General features: G+C 42.0%; 1 protein-coding gene across 3 annotated transcripts in view; it reads left to right on the top strand.

Annotated features, from left to right (window-relative positions):
* ano3 (anoctamin 3) overlaps positions 1-17,518 on the top strand; it is a gene marked incomplete at its 5' end in the record, with an annotated part of 46,250 nt that extends 28,732 nt beyond the window's left edge. For all 3 annotated transcript variants that reach the window (XM_084554803.1, XM_084554805.1, XM_084554804.1), the window contains 21 exons: positions 37-137; positions 238-282; positions 3,232-3,366; positions 3,909-4,015; positions 4,871-4,926; positions 5,124-5,245; positions 6,659-6,793; positions 6,904-6,997; positions 7,714-7,774; positions 9,842-9,924; positions 10,050-10,190; positions 10,597-10,761; positions 10,936-10,972; positions 11,072-11,183; positions 11,475-11,532; positions 11,813-11,910; positions 12,178-12,347; positions 12,482-12,634; positions 13,454-13,610; positions 13,702-13,882; positions 14,247-17,518. In XM_084554803.1, coding sequence (XP_084410929.1) covers positions 37-137; positions 238-282; positions 3,232-3,366; positions 3,909-4,015; positions 4,871-4,926; positions 5,124-5,245; positions 6,659-6,793; positions 6,904-6,997; positions 7,714-7,774; positions 9,842-9,924; positions 10,050-10,190; positions 10,597-10,761; positions 10,936-10,972; positions 11,072-11,183; positions 11,475-11,532; positions 11,813-11,910; positions 12,178-12,347; positions 12,482-12,634; positions 13,454-13,610; positions 13,702-13,882; positions 14,247-14,429 — 2,394 coding nt within the window. In that variant the 3' untranslated portion in view covers positions 14,430-17,518. The remainder of the gene's footprint in view (positions 1-36; positions 138-237; positions 283-3,231; positions 3,367-3,908; positions 4,016-4,870; positions 4,927-5,123; positions 5,246-6,658; positions 6,794-6,903; positions 6,998-7,713; positions 7,775-9,841; positions 9,925-10,049; positions 10,191-10,596; positions 10,762-10,935; positions 10,973-11,071; positions 11,184-11,474; positions 11,533-11,812; positions 11,911-12,177; positions 12,348-12,481; positions 12,635-13,453; positions 13,611-13,701; positions 13,883-14,246) is intronic.
* Between the last annotated feature and the right edge of the window lie 1,917 nt (positions 17,519-19,435).

The raw sequence follows: 19,435 nt of genomic DNA, 5'->3' as shown, positions 1-19,435 counted from the left end.
GCTGTCTAACTCCTGTGTTCCTTTTTAACTTGAAAGCCCTCCTTGACAAACAACGACATCATGTTTGTGAAGATCCATGCTCCGTGGGATACGCTTTGCAAATACGCAGAGCAGATGAACATCCGAATGCCTTTCAGGTAATTTAATCTTAAACCCTGGAGGGTGTCAAGGTGAGTTTTTTTCAGCTGCTGGAAACTTTCATTGAGTCTCTCTAACGTGTCTCCTCTCTTATTTTAGAAAAAAATGCTACTTTACAGACTGGAAGAGCAAAACCTTGGGCAGGTAAGTAGATATAAGGTGTAGGTTTATTTAACTCAGTGTTGAAGCTGGATCCTTCACTGTCTTTCATGAAATTCATGAACAACTGCATTGGATTCAGCAGTAATGTGAGCTGTGTATTATATTGTATTATTAAATTTATCATTAATCAGTGATGCACAGAGACAGGATGTTTCTATCAGCCCTTCAATGTCCTTTGTAACCCACATACTCACTATTATACAGTCTAATTAGTACAGACGGTTTGTGAATAGATTCAAAGTATTTAAGAATTTAAATTATAACATCAACCAAATATAGATAAGCAGAAATAACTGAAGTTGTTGGTAAGGAAGTTCTTTGAAAGGAATAAATCTATGATTAAGCAGAGTATTTAATTTCTCCGGGGATTTTAATGCTTTGTTATATTAAATGAATTGAGAGCACGTCATTCAGCTCATCAAGCACACTGACGAAGGTTCAATACAGCAGCTCACCTAATTTCTATAAAATACTTTCCTATAAAGATAAATGCAGCGGCTCAGGCTCATTTGCATACTATTTATAGAGACCCGCACTTGCACTTTGATGTGATGTTCAAGTGTTGTCCAAGCTCTGTGCAGGACTCCAAATTTCCATCTTTTCATCTCATCTTGATGCAGATAGAAACAGTCCAACAACAAGCCACTGAAATAGATGTAGAGCAGTGTCAGTGTTTTGAAGAACAATTTGTCTTCCGAACCCTGTTTTGGTTCAATAAACAACAACAATAAAAAATAAATAAATCTAATTTTACACTCAAGATTAAACTGTCTCTCGGAGATAATATTCCTGTACAACAATTACATTAAGGTGCAACATTGGCTGAATTGTTATTATTTTCTTAATGAACCACTATATTAATTAACGGCTTCACAGTCAGTAGGAGGAGGTTGGGGTGGATGGTGGGTGTACAGAGGGCACAACTCTCCCCATCGACTGGGGTCTGCATCCAATGTCCAATTTTTGACTACTCTTAAGCAAGGAAGATATTTTGATTAAATGTGTTGTGCCTAAACTCACAGTCTGCTTTTCTTGTACCAGACTACTAAATACTAATTATGGTTAGATCTGGAGTTGCAAGACCTTACCGTCCTTGCTCAGCAAGTTACAGTATGTTTGGATGTTTCACAAGAGACCTCTTCTTAAAGGTTTATAGTGGGCAAAACTAAACTTGTTTTTGTGTTTTTAAGAAATACTTAAAATCTGAAACTGTTTCCAGATGCTTTAAACTTGTTATTGATGTAGATAATTGGTGCAGAGTTGAAGTTGCAAGCAAACCACTGTAGGGTTTTATCTATTATAATGCAACTGCTGAGTTTCTGCTGCACTTTGCTTGTTCTGTTCTTTATCGACATAGTACACAAAGATAATTAGACCTGAAAACTAACTGCAGTAAAAGTGTCCATTGTAGTGTTTAATGATACTTCTCCATGCAGAATGATTAACAGTGTCTATAAACAAATACATTATGGATGGACACACCGGAGTCAGTAGAATAGCTAGAATAGTTAAAGGGGCTTGTTTGTTATTTCACTTTACATATCATGTACGTATTAATTGTTGTTTCTAGATTACACGCACAGAGAAGAGAAAATCACACGGGCACACTCAGAAGAAGAATCACTCGCCCACCCGTTCAACTGAGAACAAAGCACTTGAAAACACTTTAAATCCTGTGTGAGAGTGATAGTCATTGTGAAGAATGAGGGCCATTATATTTTCCTCAGAGCTGCTGCAGTCTTTCTCTAAGCCATTGTTCTTTAAAGAAAAATCCACCCGAGCAGTAAATAGGCTTTATGTGTTTACTAATGGTTTGTTACTAACTCACGTCCCTGTAAAGATGAACAAATGGGCCATGTGCCGGTGATGACAGCTTGCTGGTTTGATATCATTACTCTGTGTACAGTACCTGCAGCCTTTATGACAGCATTCATCAAATCCTGTCTGCAAACGACGTGTTTTCTCCCAGAATTCCCATTTATACTTATTCAGTCCATATCAGAGCAGCAGCCTGGCAATTTAGCCAGAGACTTCTCAGCAAATCCCAGGAAGCAGCGCGTGCAGTGCCAAGCCAACAGATATTCAGCTGCATGGTGATGTGGCTCTAAGAGTATCAGTGTATGTGTGTGTGTGTTGGTTAATCACTTGTCCAGACTGCGATGGCTCAAAAACTACTGGATGTCTAGCCATGGCATTACGTAAAGCGATTCATGGTCCCCTGAGGTGGATTCCAACTGACCTTGGTGTTCAAGTCAAGTTAAATTCGCAGAGAGGCAGCCTGTTCTTACGCTATGTTCGCATGACGTTATAAGAGATGTCGTGATGTTGTCAGCTGTTTAAAAATATACATTGCAGACCCGTTAATCCCACAATAGCTGCTCCCTCCTCTGCCAAGCTGTTATTCTTGGTTCATGTTGCAGTAAAAAAGGAACAGTGGCGTTAAATTGTTGTGGGATTACCAAGAATAACTTTGTCTTACATTTTACAGACAAAACTGAACACAAAACTTTGGAGGACAGGGAAAGGAAGTGGAACTGCTGAAACAAATGTGTAGGAAACATAAGTTGTGGCCGGCCAGACTCTAATTTGTTGCTTTTGTCGGTTTGTAGCTTGAAAATGACTGGTATCAAGTTGCCTTTTTACTGGTGGTCTGAAGAGACCATATGATCCTCAGTTTTTCCACTAGTATCACAGTGAGTTGGATAGTTATTGTTTTTAGCTTAAATATATGCCCATGATGTTTTTATTACATATTTTTATATATAAATCCGACCACCGGTGCATGGACATGTCCAAACGTGTTCTCAGTGGTGGTGTCAGGCTGTCGGGGTTGCGTTAGGTGAAAGGTTACGAACCACTGTCCCTTATCGAAGAAAACAGTCTTCGTGTTGGTCTGCGCCGTTAATCCTGTTTCTCTGTGCTCCTGTGCAGCAGGTTTCAGCTGAGATGTCGCCAGATAAAAAGCTGGTTTCCCAAAAACCCCATGAAGCTGGACAAAGAGGCCCTGCCTGACCTGGAGGAAACTGACTGCTACACAGCTCCCTTCAGCCGAGCACGCATGCATCAGTAAGGAGGACTGTGTCACATAATGGAAGTGTCTGTACCAGTAATATTAGTGATATTTGTCCCGCTCTATATTTCTAGATTCCCTCCCGTCCACCGCTTCCATTCATGTCCACCACTTTAATGTGACATTTAGAAACCAGGAGATGAAACTTGCTCTGTGAGGTCTTGTATATTTTATAGAGTTGAGCCTTAACGCCGATGATTTGATCATAAATAAAGATTGAAGTAAAGCAGCAGATGCCAGTGAAAACGTTTCTCCCTTGTTTCCTCCTGGGTTTTCATTTTTCAAAGCTTCTCCGTGATGAAAGGCATCGTCTAATCTCACTTGTCAGTGAATCATTTCCACTTTTCTTTTGCTTGTCAGCTCAGATGTTTTAGGAGGAAATAATGATGCTGGAGAAAAAACACACACACACCACGAATGGACTTTTAATGAACTTCCCTCCAATACTGGCTCAGCTCTCATTAAGGGTTGACTGGATGATATTGATGTACTGCTGCGTGATGTTCAACTAAGGGAGTGTGCTTTCGTTCCCTCCCAGTTTCACGATCAACAATAGGCAGACGTTCTTCTCCAATTCCACCAGAAGCAGAATAGTCCATCATGTCCTGCAGCGCACCAAGTATGAAGATCAGAGATCAAAGATGGGTGAGCTGGCTTCTTCCTCTCCTTGCTACTTGTGTTGTAGCTGCATATATTTCCAGCAAAATCACACGAGGACAACTTACTTCACAGAGAAGAGTCTAGATTTATAAAAATAAACTGATATGTGTTTCTGTTCATTTGACTTCAGAGAGTGATGAGAGTGGGAGGAATTATGTTGGTTTGCTGTGGGGTGATTAAGTATGAGCTGCCACTGAGCTGCTGGTAATGTGCGACTTGTGGCTGATCTCTCCTCTTTTCTGCTGTCTTACCAAACTGCCCAATCACTCCCACTCCGCTGCCTTGTCTGGCGGCTGCCAACATGTTTTGCTGATTAGATTTTGGCCTTAAAGGGCTGGCATAGGATTCACGTTAATATATTAATGCTGTTGACCACTTAACTCTCCAACAAAGATCAGCGCGCGCACAAGAGAGGAAAATCCTTTTCAAATCCACCCATTCCTCCTCCTCCTCCTCCTCCTGCTCCTGCTACAGTTCAGGGACGACAATCCAAATCCCTGCACAGTTGTCCCGTTGAAATAAGGTTTAGTGGCTTTTATACAGTACAATACGCGCTGCCAAGTCACCCAGTTTGTTATGACCGTGACAAGTTTTGCAACCTGCTTCAGCGGTGATACAGAGAGAAAGAATGATGGTCCTGCAAAAATGAAAAGGCTATTTCCAAGTGCTTGTAGCCATTTGAAATTCTACCCTGAGTGTCTGATGCCTCTAATGCGGCTATAATATAGTCAATTGTTATGACTGCGGGTTCAATGAGTCTTTAAGTCGTTCAGGTACTGAAATTTTAATGTGGTGTCGTTTTGCTATTCTGTTGATGAGATGTGCTTTATGTTACTGCAGGTATCAACCGGTTGTTGGGCAACAGCACATATGAGGCTGCATTTCCTCCGCATGAGGTGAGCTGGTTTTAATTTGGGATCAACGGCCGTAGAGATTCACAAACTAGCAATAACATCTTTTATTTATTCAGTGCTTCATTAGACACAAGACGGAGGGTCCTTTAAATCATTTGCAGTGGAAAACAAAGCAGCAGGAACAACAGAGTGTCAAAGTATTAAACTGTAATATTCCTCCTACTCTTTGGTTTCATCAGGGTGGCTACAAGAGCAGACACCCCATCAAGACGCACGGCGCCCAGAACCACAGACATCTTCTGTATGAGCGCTGGGCTCGCTGGGGGATGTGGTACAAATACCAACCTCTGGACCTCATCAGGTAACCAGCTTTAAAGCAGACGTCACACAACAAGCTGTTCATATACACATACATTGAGCCATTGTGTCCTGAATCTGTATTTGATCACGTTCAGCTTGTGCTGCTTAAATGGAACAGGGAGTAACCCAGCTGTTCATTTTGCTGCACGATTGTAGGTTTCTGATGTGGAACAGTCTCTTCTCTCTACCACTCCCCCTTAAATGTCTGTCATTTCTGAACTGCTACAGGCTGGACCCATTTTGGTTTGCTTTTCCATTTTATCGCTTGTAAAGAAACGTGTGAGTGACAAGAAGAACTTTTTTTTACTTTAAGTAGACAAAAAGATTAACACCACTGTCCTGTGGGTTAAGGGCAGCACAATCCTAGGAAGCGACAAGCCTTTCTTCATTACACTACATTCCTGAACCATGACTTGTCATTTTAACAGTTCTATTTTCTTATGTGTTAAACAAATGAGAGACAGCTGGTACGCTACTAGATGCTGGAGCCAGATTTATGGTTTCCCAGTTTCTAATCCTTGCTAAGCTAATCTAATCACCTCACAAATCTATCTCTCCATGCTTAAAGCACAGACTCTGGAGTCTATCGAGCTCCTTGTCTAACTCCTGGGCGAGAAAGGAAATGAGCATATTATCCAAAAATGTTAAGTGGCATTTGGAACGTATTCATTTAGGTGTTCGTGCGTGTCCTTGTGTGTGTTGAAGTTTGTAAGCCATTCAGAGAGTTTGTCAAGGTGACGGCCTGCTCTGGTTTGTGGGGAATGTAGCAAATCGATGAGCACAACTGCTTTGTAGCAGTATTGGATTTCCTTGACTTTTAAGGTTTTAACTACATTTGGCCAAAAAAAGAGAAATTAAATTATTATTTTTTTTATTCTTTAAATGTTCTTGAATTTAGTACATCACAATGTACGCTGATATCATGGACAATTACACATTTGTAATCAAATAATAATCAAAGTATGAAGAACAATAAAATCAAATGTTTTATTGTCTTTGCCTTTATCCTTGTTTTAAGACACTGCGGATGCTACTAAGCATATAAAAATACTTCAGGGAGCGATCTCTTTCTTTTTTGTTAACGCAGTGCTGCGTATACACTTGTGTGTTGAGTTAAACCACAAATCGCAGCTAAGCCTCTTTGTAAGAGAGGCTGTGAAAGGCGTGTCTTGCTCAAGGGTACCTTGACAGTTGTGGTTTAGGAAAAACATACAGTTATTGATTAGTTTCCCACTACAACATTATTCTGTGTGACCTTTCAGTCTATCCATTAATCCACCACGACCACCTCGCAGTGCTCTAACTGCACACCCAAATGCGCTCTGAATGAACATGGACATGAACATGTTTAATTAACAAGCAACGCAAGTAATTTGTTCGTTTTCTCCACCCTGTCTCTTTGTATCTCTCCCAGGCGATACTTTGGTGAGAAAATCGGCCTCTACTTTGCGTGGCTGGGCTGGTACACTGGCATGTTGATCCCCGCAGCCCTGGTTGGCGTTTTTGTCTTCCTCTACGGGCTCTTCACGATGGACTCCAGCCAAGTCAGGTCGGCTCACACAACCAGCCTACCACGTATTTATATTAATGTTGAATGTTTCATTTAAAAGTGCACGTTCTCAGTTGTTGCCGTCTTCTCCTGATTGATTGTCTCACCAGTAAGGAGATCTGCGACTCCAACATTACTATGTGTCCTATGTGTGAGGAGTCGTGTGAGCTGTGGACGCTGAATAACAGTTGCGTCTACGCGAAGGTCGGTGCTGTTTTTATACCATTCATAGTCACCGCAGTCTTACAGTGAGACTTTTTACAAACAAGATACGGTGCAACAAATCTCATGACCCCATGAACTAGAGAGCTGTCGCTGAATTCTGATAGCAAACATAGAAGAACTTGAAACATATTTAATTCAGTTTTTATTTTAGGAAATAAGCTTTCAAATGATTTATTACATATTTCTGGAAATACATTTAATGACTTTCTTGTGAAGCCTTTAATAAGATGATGATCTATACAAAATCATAATGTATATGTCTGTTGTAAATGAAACAGCGACCAGCAGCAGTGAAATCAGAACTCTTCACTTCTTATTTCATTTTTTATTTATTTATTTTACTATTTGTGACATTAATGAAATGTATTTGGTATTTAGTAGTGAGATTTGGTGCCAGTGGACCGAACCAGGCTACTAGTTTCTACCTGATTCCTTTCTTTATGATAACAGCTGTTGCTTCATGATTACTGTACAGATGGGAGACTGGTATCAATCTTCTTAACTGAACTCAAGGGCGAAATGCTCTGAAGCAAATTGTCAGCTGTCACAGATCCCCGATATGTATTTGATTAGGTACATACTGTTTAAATTGGCTATGCATCAAACGTGTAATTGTGTTCCATCGTTAAAAGCAGACGCCACGCTTTGTTTTTTTGTTTTTTCTCCGAGCAGCCCTCATATGCTTGTGTTTCTAGGTGACCCATCTGTTCGACAACGGAGGCACTGTGTTCTTTGCGATCTTCATGGCAATCTGGGGTAGGTGGAGGCTGCTTCTGTTTGTCTGTTCCCCTGATTTTGTGGATACTTGTTATTTTCCATCAGCGTGGCTCTCTGCCGGGCACAGTCCCTACTGGAATTCAAATCTGTTTATACATTAGTGCGCCGGTGCTCGTGCTTCCTCTACCCTCTCAACTCCTCCAAACACATTAACTTTTTCAGTTGGGAATTTGGCACGGTAAACGCACTTGTGCAAATACAAAGAGATCTTCGCTCTGTAATGTGTCTGTCAGTGAATAAATGGTCAACTCTCTCTGATTTAACATCAGCACTTGTACTTCCACTGCTGTCTGGGTGTAATTAGTCGGGTAATTAAACATCTCCCTGCAGGGAGGTTATCATTTGGCTCTCAGGGTTGTAGAATTGCACCATGATATCTGCATATATATTTCCTACAGCCATAATCTCTTTGTGATGTAGAGAGGGAGCACTACTGTGCTGCATTTGGCCCAGATCCATTTGTCTGCCATGATGTAAATAATCACCTGTGCCTGAGGGAGCGCTTGGCACATTGTGTTCTCCGTTGGGGTTAAATGAAGGCTAAGGAGAGTTAGAAAGGCGAGGAAGGTCCAGTCAGCCACGGCCACCGAGGTCTGTAGCTAGGAATGCTACATGAGGGCTTCTGGCAATATAAACCAAAGTAGCAGCACTGCACCACTGATTGAGTGCACTCTGGTAGTGAGTGTGAAAGACATGAAACACTGGTTAGCCTAAGGGACTGAACGTAGGCATCTGAACAGGCTGCGTTTCGCTCTCTAAACAAAAGTGGGTCGAGCTATATTAAACTTCAACATCTTTTGCAGCAAAGTTGCCCTGACTGAGGATTCAAATCCTGGTGTTTTTTAAGGCCACGGTTTATTTATGTAGCACAAATGTGTCTTTATCGTTTTTTGATATGCCTTAAATATATTCACAGAAACATCACACGGAGGGCAGAGTAGCGATCGTTTTTATAATGTCGTAATCTGCAGATTATTATCTTGATGAATAATTTGGTCTTTACAGTGACATAAGTAGCACAAATGTCCATTACACTTCCTGAGACCTCAAAGTAGGATCCTGGATTTGCTTGTTTTGTCAACCAACGGTGCAAAACCTTCAAATATTCAGCTCATTATCAAATATAACAGAGAACGGCAATCAGTTATCGTAACTGAGCAGCTGAAACTAATTCATTTTGGTATTTTTGCTTGAAGAATGACTGAAATAGTTGACGGTTGTCCTTCTGATGAGCCGCTGCGCAATTATCTGTCTAATCATTTTGTCCATAAAATGTTAATATGTATAAAATGTCCATAACTGTGGTGAAGCTGCACCGCGCTGATCGAATACTCACGTCAGTTTTCATTAGAAGCCAGTCCTGCTAAAAAAAAAAAGAAAAGTATTCCATTTATGTCTGATGAAAACCGACATGAGGACTGAATCAGTGGTGTAGTGTTACACTGGCTGTCCATCACACATCACACATGATTACTGTGTTCTCATTCGCTAGTTTGAGGATGAGCTCTCCCTCACACACCGAGCCACGTGAATGTTTTGAAAGTTGAGCGCAGCTTGTATAAAAACCTTTTGGTTTGTGGTGTCATGTATGTGCAGCGAACCAGAATTCTTGAGAAGTCTTGACAGAAACCAGCGTAATTTCTTGGTGTTGTCTGCAGCTCTGATCACAATTAGTGTCTGACACAAAGGAAACTATGCCTCCAGACTGAAGTCTGCCCACAGAAAGCTTTACTTCGTTTAACTAAAAATGGATCTCATCTGACAAAGACACTATTTGTGGGTGAACACTGTACAAGTAAAGGCTATTTGCTGTCAACACTTTTTCTTAACTTCCCCACAAAAGCAAAGCGGTGTGCGGACTGATGGCTGTAATCAGTTTCCATAATGGGCCACTGCAGACTGTGTTGCAGTCAGGATATCTGACCATGATGTGCAAATGGCTTCTGCAGTGCTTTCTCGGTGAATGGCCCTCGCGCTGTCTGTCACGCTTGGTAGCACATATCAAAGTTGATCAATAACACGACTGTATCCTGATCCACTTTGCAGCCACAGTATTCCTGGAGTTCTGGAAAAGGAGACGGGCAGAACTGACTTATGATTGGGATCTCATTGATTGGGAAGAAGAAGAGGTATGTCAGTAATATCCTCAAATAGATCCGATATAATTTGATTGCCTCGCAGGTTTGACATATGTTCTTCTTGGAAATTTGATCGTGATTCAGTAATTCATGATGTTGTATGTGTTGCTTATCAGGAGGAGCTGAGGCCTCAGTTTGAAGCCAAGTACTCCAGGGTGGAGAGAGTTAACCCGATCTCTGGCAAGCCTGAGCCTTTCCAGCCCTTCTCAGACAAACTCAGCCGGCTCATGGTGTCTGTGTCCGGAATATTCTTCATGGTAAACCCTTTGATCTTTGAATAATCTGCCCTTCAGGGATTCAGGCTGAGAGTGAGTTTACCGTTACTTTGTGTGCCACCTTTAGAGTAGTGTGATGTGTTAGCAGTGGTGTAACACCTCCCCCTGTTGGACAAAGAATGAAATTAAAGGAACTAGTGTATGGGGCCTTGTAATGTCCTTATTTACAGTATTTTTACATGTGTGCTGCATATAAATTATTTTTTTTTTATTCACCTGAATAGTTAATTGTTTCTTAATAAATACATTTTAGTTTTCTCAAAATTTAAACCTTTTACAGCCTAAACTAGAGTGTTCATTTGCTCCTGCGCAGAGAATTTATCATATTTTTCAGACTCATTCATCTTCCTTTCTTCACTGCTTCCTTCATTCCATCATCTCCGCTCAGATTTCCCTCGTTCTGACAGCCGTGTTTGCGGTAGTGGTTTTCCGTCTCATTGCGATGGAGAAGTTTGCTTCCTTCAACTGGAATTTTGTGAAGAAGAACTGGCAGTTTGCCACCTCTGGCACTGGCGTCTGCGTCAACTTTATGATCATCATGTCCCTCAATGTGGTGGGTTTCTGGACGAGCATCAGCTGGCGTGTTGATGTCTTCTGTCCCAAGAATGTTTCATAAAACGTTTATTTAGTTCCAGGAAGTATAATATTTTATTTGGATCTCTTTCTCATGACCATTACCCTCTGCATCCCTTTTTCCCGCTGACACCGACGACTGCTATTTTGACAGGTGTATGAAAAGGTGGCGTGTCTACTGACTAATTTAGGTGAGTGTTTCGTGCATTTGTGTCTCAATTGACTCTAGCTTCCCCAGTAGTTGCCAAGTATTTGTTCTCCCCTGTAATTCTCTGTTCCTCCCTCTGTAGAGCACCCACGGACAGAGTCTGAGTGGGAGAACAGCTTTGCTCTGAAGATGTTCCTCTTCCAGTTTGTAAATCTGAACAGCTCCACATTTTACATCGCCTTTTTTCTCGGGAGGTAGGCTGGCTGCCATGAACTTTACACTCCCTGTTTATAGTGAATTTAATGAAGGATCGTGCAAAGATGTTTTGTTTCAAACTCTCTTGCTGTGACATCTGCCAAGACTCCTTTCCTTTCCCTCCTCACTGTACTTTACTCTTAGACCTCGTGTTTCAGCACATTTCTGAGACTGTGTCTGAGCTGCGGACATAATTAGCACCTTTGAGTGTCTTTTCTTCCTGCCACAATGTTGCTAGTGTTTCACTGATTAAACTGCGCCGCTAATGTTGCCAATCTCAATTTGCCCAGGTTTGCTGGCAGGCCTGGAAAATATAATAAACTGTTTAATCGATGGAGACTGGAGGAGGTGAGTGCAACTAAGCATCAAAATAAGTGTGTGATTATTTCAGCAATAACTGGGCCAATTACTGCCTTCTGTTTTAGGATATATTAAGACATTTTCATACAATTCATCTTCTTATGTGAACCGTTAATCTTCCCGGTAATTACTGGGCTTTTCAGTTTTAATGATCACATAACAGAATGGGATCAAGTGTGTCCTACGATTCGCTCGTAGCTTTGAATTATCAGGCATGAAATTTGGATGTTACAGTTTTTTTTTTTAAATTATCTATTATTTTTGTCAGTGTCACCCGAGCGGCTGTTTGATTGATCTGTGCTTGCAAATGGGAGTCATCATGTTCTTCAAACAAATCTGGAACAACTTCATGGAGCTCGGTTATCCGTGAGTCACACCTTATTATGAGTTCTTTCTGTGAACTCTAGAAATGTCAGTGAAGCTTAATACTCCATATTCAGGGCATTTTACAAACCATTCGTAATTGTTGTACAGTTTTATTTTGTCCTTTAGCTCCTTGGCATATGATGAAGCTTTTTCTCGCAGAAACGCATCAAAGCCTTTTGTGGGGGGTTTAGTAAAAAAATTCCTGCACTGATCGTAGCATTGTCGGAAATAATTGCATTGAGTTGACAGTAGCTCCTTCATTTTCAGCTTGCTGCAGAACTGGTGGTCTCGTAGGAAGATGAAGAAAGTAGGAGGAGGAGGAGGAGGAGGGGGAGGGCAGAATGTGGAGAATATAACCCAGCTTCCACAGTGGGACAAAGACTGGAATCTGCAGCCGATGAACACCCATGGACTGGTGGACGAATACCTTGAAATGGGTAAAACATCACGCTGCTTTGAAGTGTTACTTTTGTCTTGAGGAAGGAAATAATTTCTCTAAATGGTGGCTGTTATTCAATCCTCAACGTTGTCCGTGCCAGTGTTGAGTTCCAGATGGTTCTCTTCCTTTCAGTCCTCCAGTTTGGCTTCACCACCATCTTTGTAGCGGCGTTCCCGCTGGCACCGCTCCTAGCTCTGCTCAACAACATCATTGAGATTCGCCTCGACGCCTACAAGTTTGTCACTCAGTGGAGGAGACCCATGCCTGCCCGAGCCACTGATATAGGTCTGTGCGATGCTCTGTGTAACTCACACTGTGTCTGTTTTGTTTCTGGATCGGAGCTACGGTTTTCCACCAGTAAAATGTTGGTAGTCACCCAACAATGTTCATCCTATGGAGATGGATATTTCTTTCCATATCCTATCCTTCTGCCCTGCCATATGCTGCGCCTCCCCCTCCCATCGGCCCACCTCCCCATATGATGACAACCCTTCAAGAGCCGTACAATATACGACCAAATGCTTCATGTGGCGTGTCGCCCTGTAATTAAAGGAAGAATACACCCTGAAACATTTAGAAATTCCTCAGCTGTAATGAACACATTATGTCAGTTGCACAGAATCAAAGAGCAAAGCTTCTTTGTACTTCTGGATGACATTTTCAGTTCATTCGCAGACAAATTGAATACAGACGAGTCAGAAAAGTGTCTGTACCCTTAATCTCAACTTTAAACTCAACAGTAATCCTGACCAAAATATATAATGAGTGAAATGTTTGGTTACATAGAAATCAGGGTGTCCTTGCACCATTGGAGGCTATTGAATCACCTTCTAGCAAATTATTAAGCCGCAGAGAAGTAAACAAAACACAGTGAAGGAGAGTGAGCATAATGGAGAGGCTCTAAGCCTTGAACGCAGAATAATACTTCAGAGGTGCTGAACAAATCAGTGCTGATGGGCTTTTTCATGTCAAAAAAGGGTCATATCATACATTGATGTGGCTGTAGGTTTAGACCATCATACTAAACATTCAGTTTTCTCACTGCCTTATTTCAAACAGAATACAGTGTTGAATATGTTTGCCTTCCTCTGTTTTGTCTGTCAGGTATCTGGCACGGGATTCTGGAAGGTATCGGCGTGCTGGCAGTCATCACTAACGCCTTCGTCATTGCCATAACCTCAGACTACATCCCCCGCTTTGTTTACGCCTTCAAATACGGCCCGTGCGTGGACAAGGGTCACCACAGAGTGTCGAGCGACGAGTGAGCATTAAAAACGACGCGAGTGTGTGTGTTTTAAAATGTATCCGGGAGCATCTCGTTTCAGCGTGATAGCATCTTCTTTGGCCCGCAGGTGTTTGCGAGGCTACATCAACAGCAGCTTGTCGGTGTTCGAGCTGAAGAACAACAGCCAGACCATCGAGTGCAGGTACAGAGACTACAGAGCGCCGCCCTGGAGCTCGGTGCCATATGAATTCACCCTTCAGTTCTGGCACGTCTTGGCTGCCAGGCTGGCGTTCATCATCGTCTTCGAGGTCTGACACCCCTGCTTATTTCTCTTTTGTGTGTTTATAAGCAAGGCAGGCAGCTAAAACTAAATCCTCTTACAGTGTGCAACTTTGAGTCACCTTTAATTTAATTTATGTGCCGACACTGTAAATAAAAACTTCACAGCCTTAACTTAGGTGCCTTTTAACAGTTTTATTAAAATGCTCCCAAAGAAGGGTGAGATGCCCCTAAAACAAAAACAGAAAATCAAATGACATGGTGGACCCTTGTTCTTTTTTTTATTGCGGTGCATAGACTGTTTACCTATGCATGCTTTATGAATTATGCAGCACACGCTGGCAACTAAACAGAGTTCTGTGATAACTTCTGAATGATTAATGCCTCTTTCAGCACCTGGTGTTTGGGATCAAGTCCTTCATAGCGTACCTTATTCCAGACATGCCGAAGGACCTCTGCGATCGCATGAGGAGGGAGAAGTACCTGATGCAGGAGATGATGTACGAAGCGGAGCTGGAGCATCTGCAGAAGGAGAGGAAGAAGAACGGAAGGCGTTATCACCACGAGTGGCCTTAGCTTTACCCCCATGTCTCCTCTACACAGGCACAACCTCCCCTGCCTGCTTATTTATGTGTTTTAGCTTTGAGAGTGTAGCTTCACTCGGCTGATTCTGTACACCAAAGACACCCCCTTGAGATCCTCCTCCTAACCTGCCTAGCTTCACCAGGAGCTCTTTCTCTGGCCGCTCCCCTCACCATCTGTTCCGCGTCCTGGTTTTCTGGCTCTGACCTCTCCAGCCCCGCCCTGATTTCTTCACCTGGCTTCATCCAGGAGGCTGCCCTTGGGTCTGTGCTGCGTCATGGCTTCAGCGGGAAAACCTTCGCAATTGTAATGTTTACTATGCAGATCAAGGGCTGCAGATCACCACTGTTCACTTCTCGGCACCCATCCTGCACTCTCTCTCTGTGTGGCAGCTAGCACTTCGCTTCAACTCTGCAGTCTGGCGCATGGCCGTGTTTTTTTTTTCTCCCGTGAGCATCAGCGAAAGCCACTTCCGTGTGACTGTGGCGCTCAGCTTTTTCTCGTTGCAAAGTGACTCTGGTGACGTGGCTACCAAATAAAACTGACACTGTTCTTGCAAAGTAGCTGTATATTGCCGTTGAAGCATGCTGATTAGTATTTGCGGATTTCATTAATCTCAAAGAAAAAAAAACTTCATTGTGGAGGATGTTAACGTCCATTCAGTGCATCTGACAAAGAATTCTCTCTGAAATCATATAATAGTGCATGGTAGTACTGATTTGTACCTTTTGATAGACAAAGTCTCCGTCTTGATGCCTGGTTGCCGTGTGTCAGTGCTCAGTTTGTTAATCTCTGTGCTACTGCTGAGCTTGACTGTCTTGAGTTGAGGAAATGTGAACTTAGTGCAATTTTGATTGTGCCTACACTGTAACAATATGACCGCGCGCCACAATAGTGTCACCAACATCACGTGTGCCTGTGTCGTGCAGCACGTGCTTTTTATAAGTGCAAGAAATATTCTCTCTCTCTTCGTTGTGTTGTCTGATCTGCTGTAAACTCTCTGAACTCTCCCGTCCGGATTTGTTTTGGATGCGAGTCACACCACAGTACCTACTCGGGTCTCGGCTAGCGTCGACGGTGTACGTTGTAACGCGACTCCGGTCATGAACAATGTATACACACACGCATGCGGGATCCACAAATCTGCTCTTCCGTTCAGCCCTCGCAGTCTGGTTTTCATTTGCTGTTGGAAGCCCCTGGAGCGTGGTCGAAGCTTGGATCACTTAGAAATACCTGTGGCTTGGATGTTCAGTTTGCAAAGAACGTCCATCCACTGTTCCTCACTCACAACACATAGGCTTCTGTTTCAGTCTTTTATTAAAACACACTGTCAGACAGAGTCTTAGCTGCTCTCTGACTTTCATCAGTGGGAAATTGAGGAACTTGGGTCTTCTTAAAAGCGGAGTGATGACATTGCCTTTTTTTGTTGTGGTCAGTTCTGATGCCACGGATTAGAGCAGCAGGTTTTTGCCCAGTGAACTCAGGAAAATAGGCATCCTGACCGATACGTCCACCCATCTGTGAGGCTGAGTCAGGATCATTTCCTACTTCATTCATGCTGAGGTGGAGACTTGTGGAGTAAAGAGTGTTAATGAGCAGGTTTTGTATTTGGCGCGAGATGGGGTGACCCAAACACTTCAGTACAGGTCATATTGATCATATGATGGTAAATGTAACCATGTTATGCACAGTAGAAGTGAAAGCTACACCGGTCCAACATCTGAAGGGAATATCACTACCCAGAATGCATCGCACAGCACTCAAACGTAGTCTTCATTTTAAAGGAATCTGTTCTTTTTTTGTTTCTCCCTGCTTTTGTATATACATTTTATGACATACGTGACGTTTTTATACTTTTAAATCTGTGCTATCAGTGTGAGCTCACCTGTCCTCACCCTCAGACTGACAAACCGACGTCCACATTTCTCAGGTGTCCTCTGAATGTTTGCAGATGATCGAATTTCTTATCATATTTTCTAAGATGCAATCAAAGGTGTCCTGCTTTATTTAGATATGTATATTTTTGCACTGCAGTGCTTTTGCATGACTATGATGCACACATAGTAAAAGGCATGTTCCTTTTTGCTTTTACGGTAGTTTGTAGACGAGAGCGGATTAGAAATCGTGGAATACATTTTGTTGGTCAAAAGTCACTTTCGATACAACGTCTCATTGTTTCATTCACATAAGAGAGAGATTTGCTTTTAGATCTTGTTCTAATTCTTAGAAAACTAGTCCAGGTTTTCAGAATATCTTCCCTGCTATGTGAACACTGAAAATCTATGCATGTTGTTATCCTCGAGTGCTACGTTTCTTTTGAAAAGATGCAGTTGTAAATGTTCTGGTACATTTGTACTGTAGCGTATGCATGACTTTAACACCTGCTTTGAGCAGAGCTAACTTCTGTAAAGTAGTTAACAGCGTCTTAAACATATCACCTCCCCCTTTTTTCAGTGTTGATCATTTATGGAGGTCCGACCAGGACATAGGCTCGTTGACGAGACGGGATTTTATGCTGCAAGAGAATTTTCCATTTAAACGGCCCTAAACTGATTAATATAATCTGTCGTGGGATTTCAAGGAGAGCCTGATCGAGCATGTGAGTCCTTCTTCTGTTTGGACGCTCAGCTGGGAATTATTATTATGTTTACCCCCAACAGCTTAAGTGTTTAACCCAAGGGGATAGCATTGAATAATTACATGACCTTGGATGTCCAACTTGGCCAGCGACTAATTATTTCCGGATTTGTCTTTGTCCGTTCACCTTCTCGCTGATACATATGCTGCACAGTGGTGGAAAGGTGTTCCTCACGCCTTCCACCGTTGGCAATAGCACAACATGGGTATTGTATAACAAGTAATAACGGCGTGACCTTGCACATCTCCGAAAACAGCAGTCTAGAGGGAGATTAGGCTTTCTGTTCGACGCTAATAGGATTGTGCTTGAGCAGTGATGTACTCGACGTGGAAGCACAGCGACGTTAGCCCGTAGATTTAACTGTACAGTAGGATGATATCAGTTGTGACATGAAGCGTATCAATGACATTGTTTACTTGGCTCCTGTTTACATGTAAAAACATATTGAGATGTATAAAAGTAATGTAACATAAAATTATTTGGTTATCACACTTTTCTGTAATAAATCATGGATTGTATCTTTTAAAACAAATCTCTTCTCTTTTCTTTTTTCTTTTTTCTTTTTTTTTTTAAAGTAAACTTGGAGAAAATGCCTCCTCCGTGTCTAATATCATCTCCACCCCTATTCAGCTAAATCTTCCCATGGAACGAACCGGAGCAGAGCCTGGATTCTTTTTTTTTTTTCCTTCACTATCATCACAAACCACAAATCTTCTTGCCAGAGACGGTTCACATAACATATTGTTAAAAGGATTTTGTTTCTAGAACAAACCCATTATCTGAGTATCGTAGGAGTTTCCCCACCACGTTAATGCCGCCGCTGCTGCTCGGCCTTCACTTCTAACTGCTTTTCCATTCATGTCATGTCGGTTAACACTAGCGTTCATTTTTTACAGTGAAGTCTAAACAGTCCAGATGAAATATGCAAGGATTTGGTTTACGTTGAGCTCCGATGACAGACGGTTGGTGCTTTTATTATTTCCTCTGAGATATTTCCTTTCTCCTCTTTGACTCACAGACGTTACATAGTGGCCTAAAAAGCTGTGGTTTCGTGTTCCCACCACTGTTGGCCCTTATAGAGAAAACAGCAATGCAGAAGAGGGTTTATACATCTTCATTTTGCAGTGTTGTCACCCTGCGTGCTGGGAGTTGCAGAACTGGAGGTGAAAACTAATACAAAAATAAGGAACTGGAAGCAAAACGCGACAAAACAACTGAAAATGAAAAGAAAAAAGACAGCTACTTTCCTACAGTGAGGGAAAATGTACTCAGATCATCATTTAGTTTAATAAAAGTAGCCATGACACACAAATTGAAAGCTCTGCAGTCCAGTCTGTAGTCTATGATTGTGCTGAGTGTTTGTGTTTAGAGATTAGAGATGTGTTTAGAAATAATTCATTAAAATGTCATTTTGCCAACCATTTATATTCAACTGTATGGTCTGACTGACAAATGATCTGGAAAAAGAAAAAATGAGTCTGAGTGAAGCAGCATTTTAACATTTTTGCGCCTAGCTGCGTCAGTTAGTGGTATTCTGAAGGGCACAAGGTTAAACCTGTGGGCTGACTGCTAAAACAGAAGCAGCTTTATTTAAATTTTTGAGCTGAGTCGTTTTCCAGGTTGCACGTACTGCACATCAGATCCAACCACAGCATCATGTGTCAGTGAATTTAACCACCTTTCCACTCACACAGACTGCAGACATTAGATATCGGTCTCTAAGAGCACCTTCATGTGACTGATGTTATTCATTCAGCACGGATTTACAGTGCACGTTAGGAAGGTGATCAATGGGCCCGCCGAGACTGTAGGCATAAATCCAACAGCAGCACTACACAGGACAGGGAGCGGAGGATGGCCAGCGGGGGACAAAGGAGTCACAAAATGACATCCACATATCACCAGAGCACTCAGGAAAATGTTACCAACATTTGAAAGTGTTTACTTCTCCATTGTGTGTATTGAAAACGATTTGTTTTGGAAATTGGCTTTTTTCACCAAGACACGTTGTGTAAAATAATTTTCTGCAGATTTTTTTTCTGACTAGTGAGTGTTTAGTCATGTTGACAAGATGATTCAAACACTTCAACCAGACTAAACTGGTCACTGTTAGCTCACATTGCGGTGGGTCTTTCATGACATGATCATGTTTCTAGGAGTTTGTTTAGCACCATCAACCAATAAAAATGTCAAAAGTTTAACTAACACGCTTAACTAGGAACAATGCTCAGTGCACAAATACGGCCTTACAGCAGCTAGCATGGCAGCAGACTCTTACATGCATGCTTGTACAATGGCCACAAAGGCTGTCATTATGTTTGTATCAGTCCTTTATTTTTTTTTATTATTAAACTCTGAGAGC

Source organism: Chelon labrosus (assembly GCF_963514085.1).
Source record: "Chelon labrosus genome assembly, chromosome: 11".
In the NCBI taxonomy this organism is placed as follows: Eukaryota; Metazoa; Chordata; class Actinopteri; order Mugiliformes; family Mugilidae; genus Chelon; species Chelon labrosus.
The sequence above is the reverse complement of the archived record's forward strand: the minus strand, read 5'-3'. Positions and strand labels throughout refer to the sequence as shown.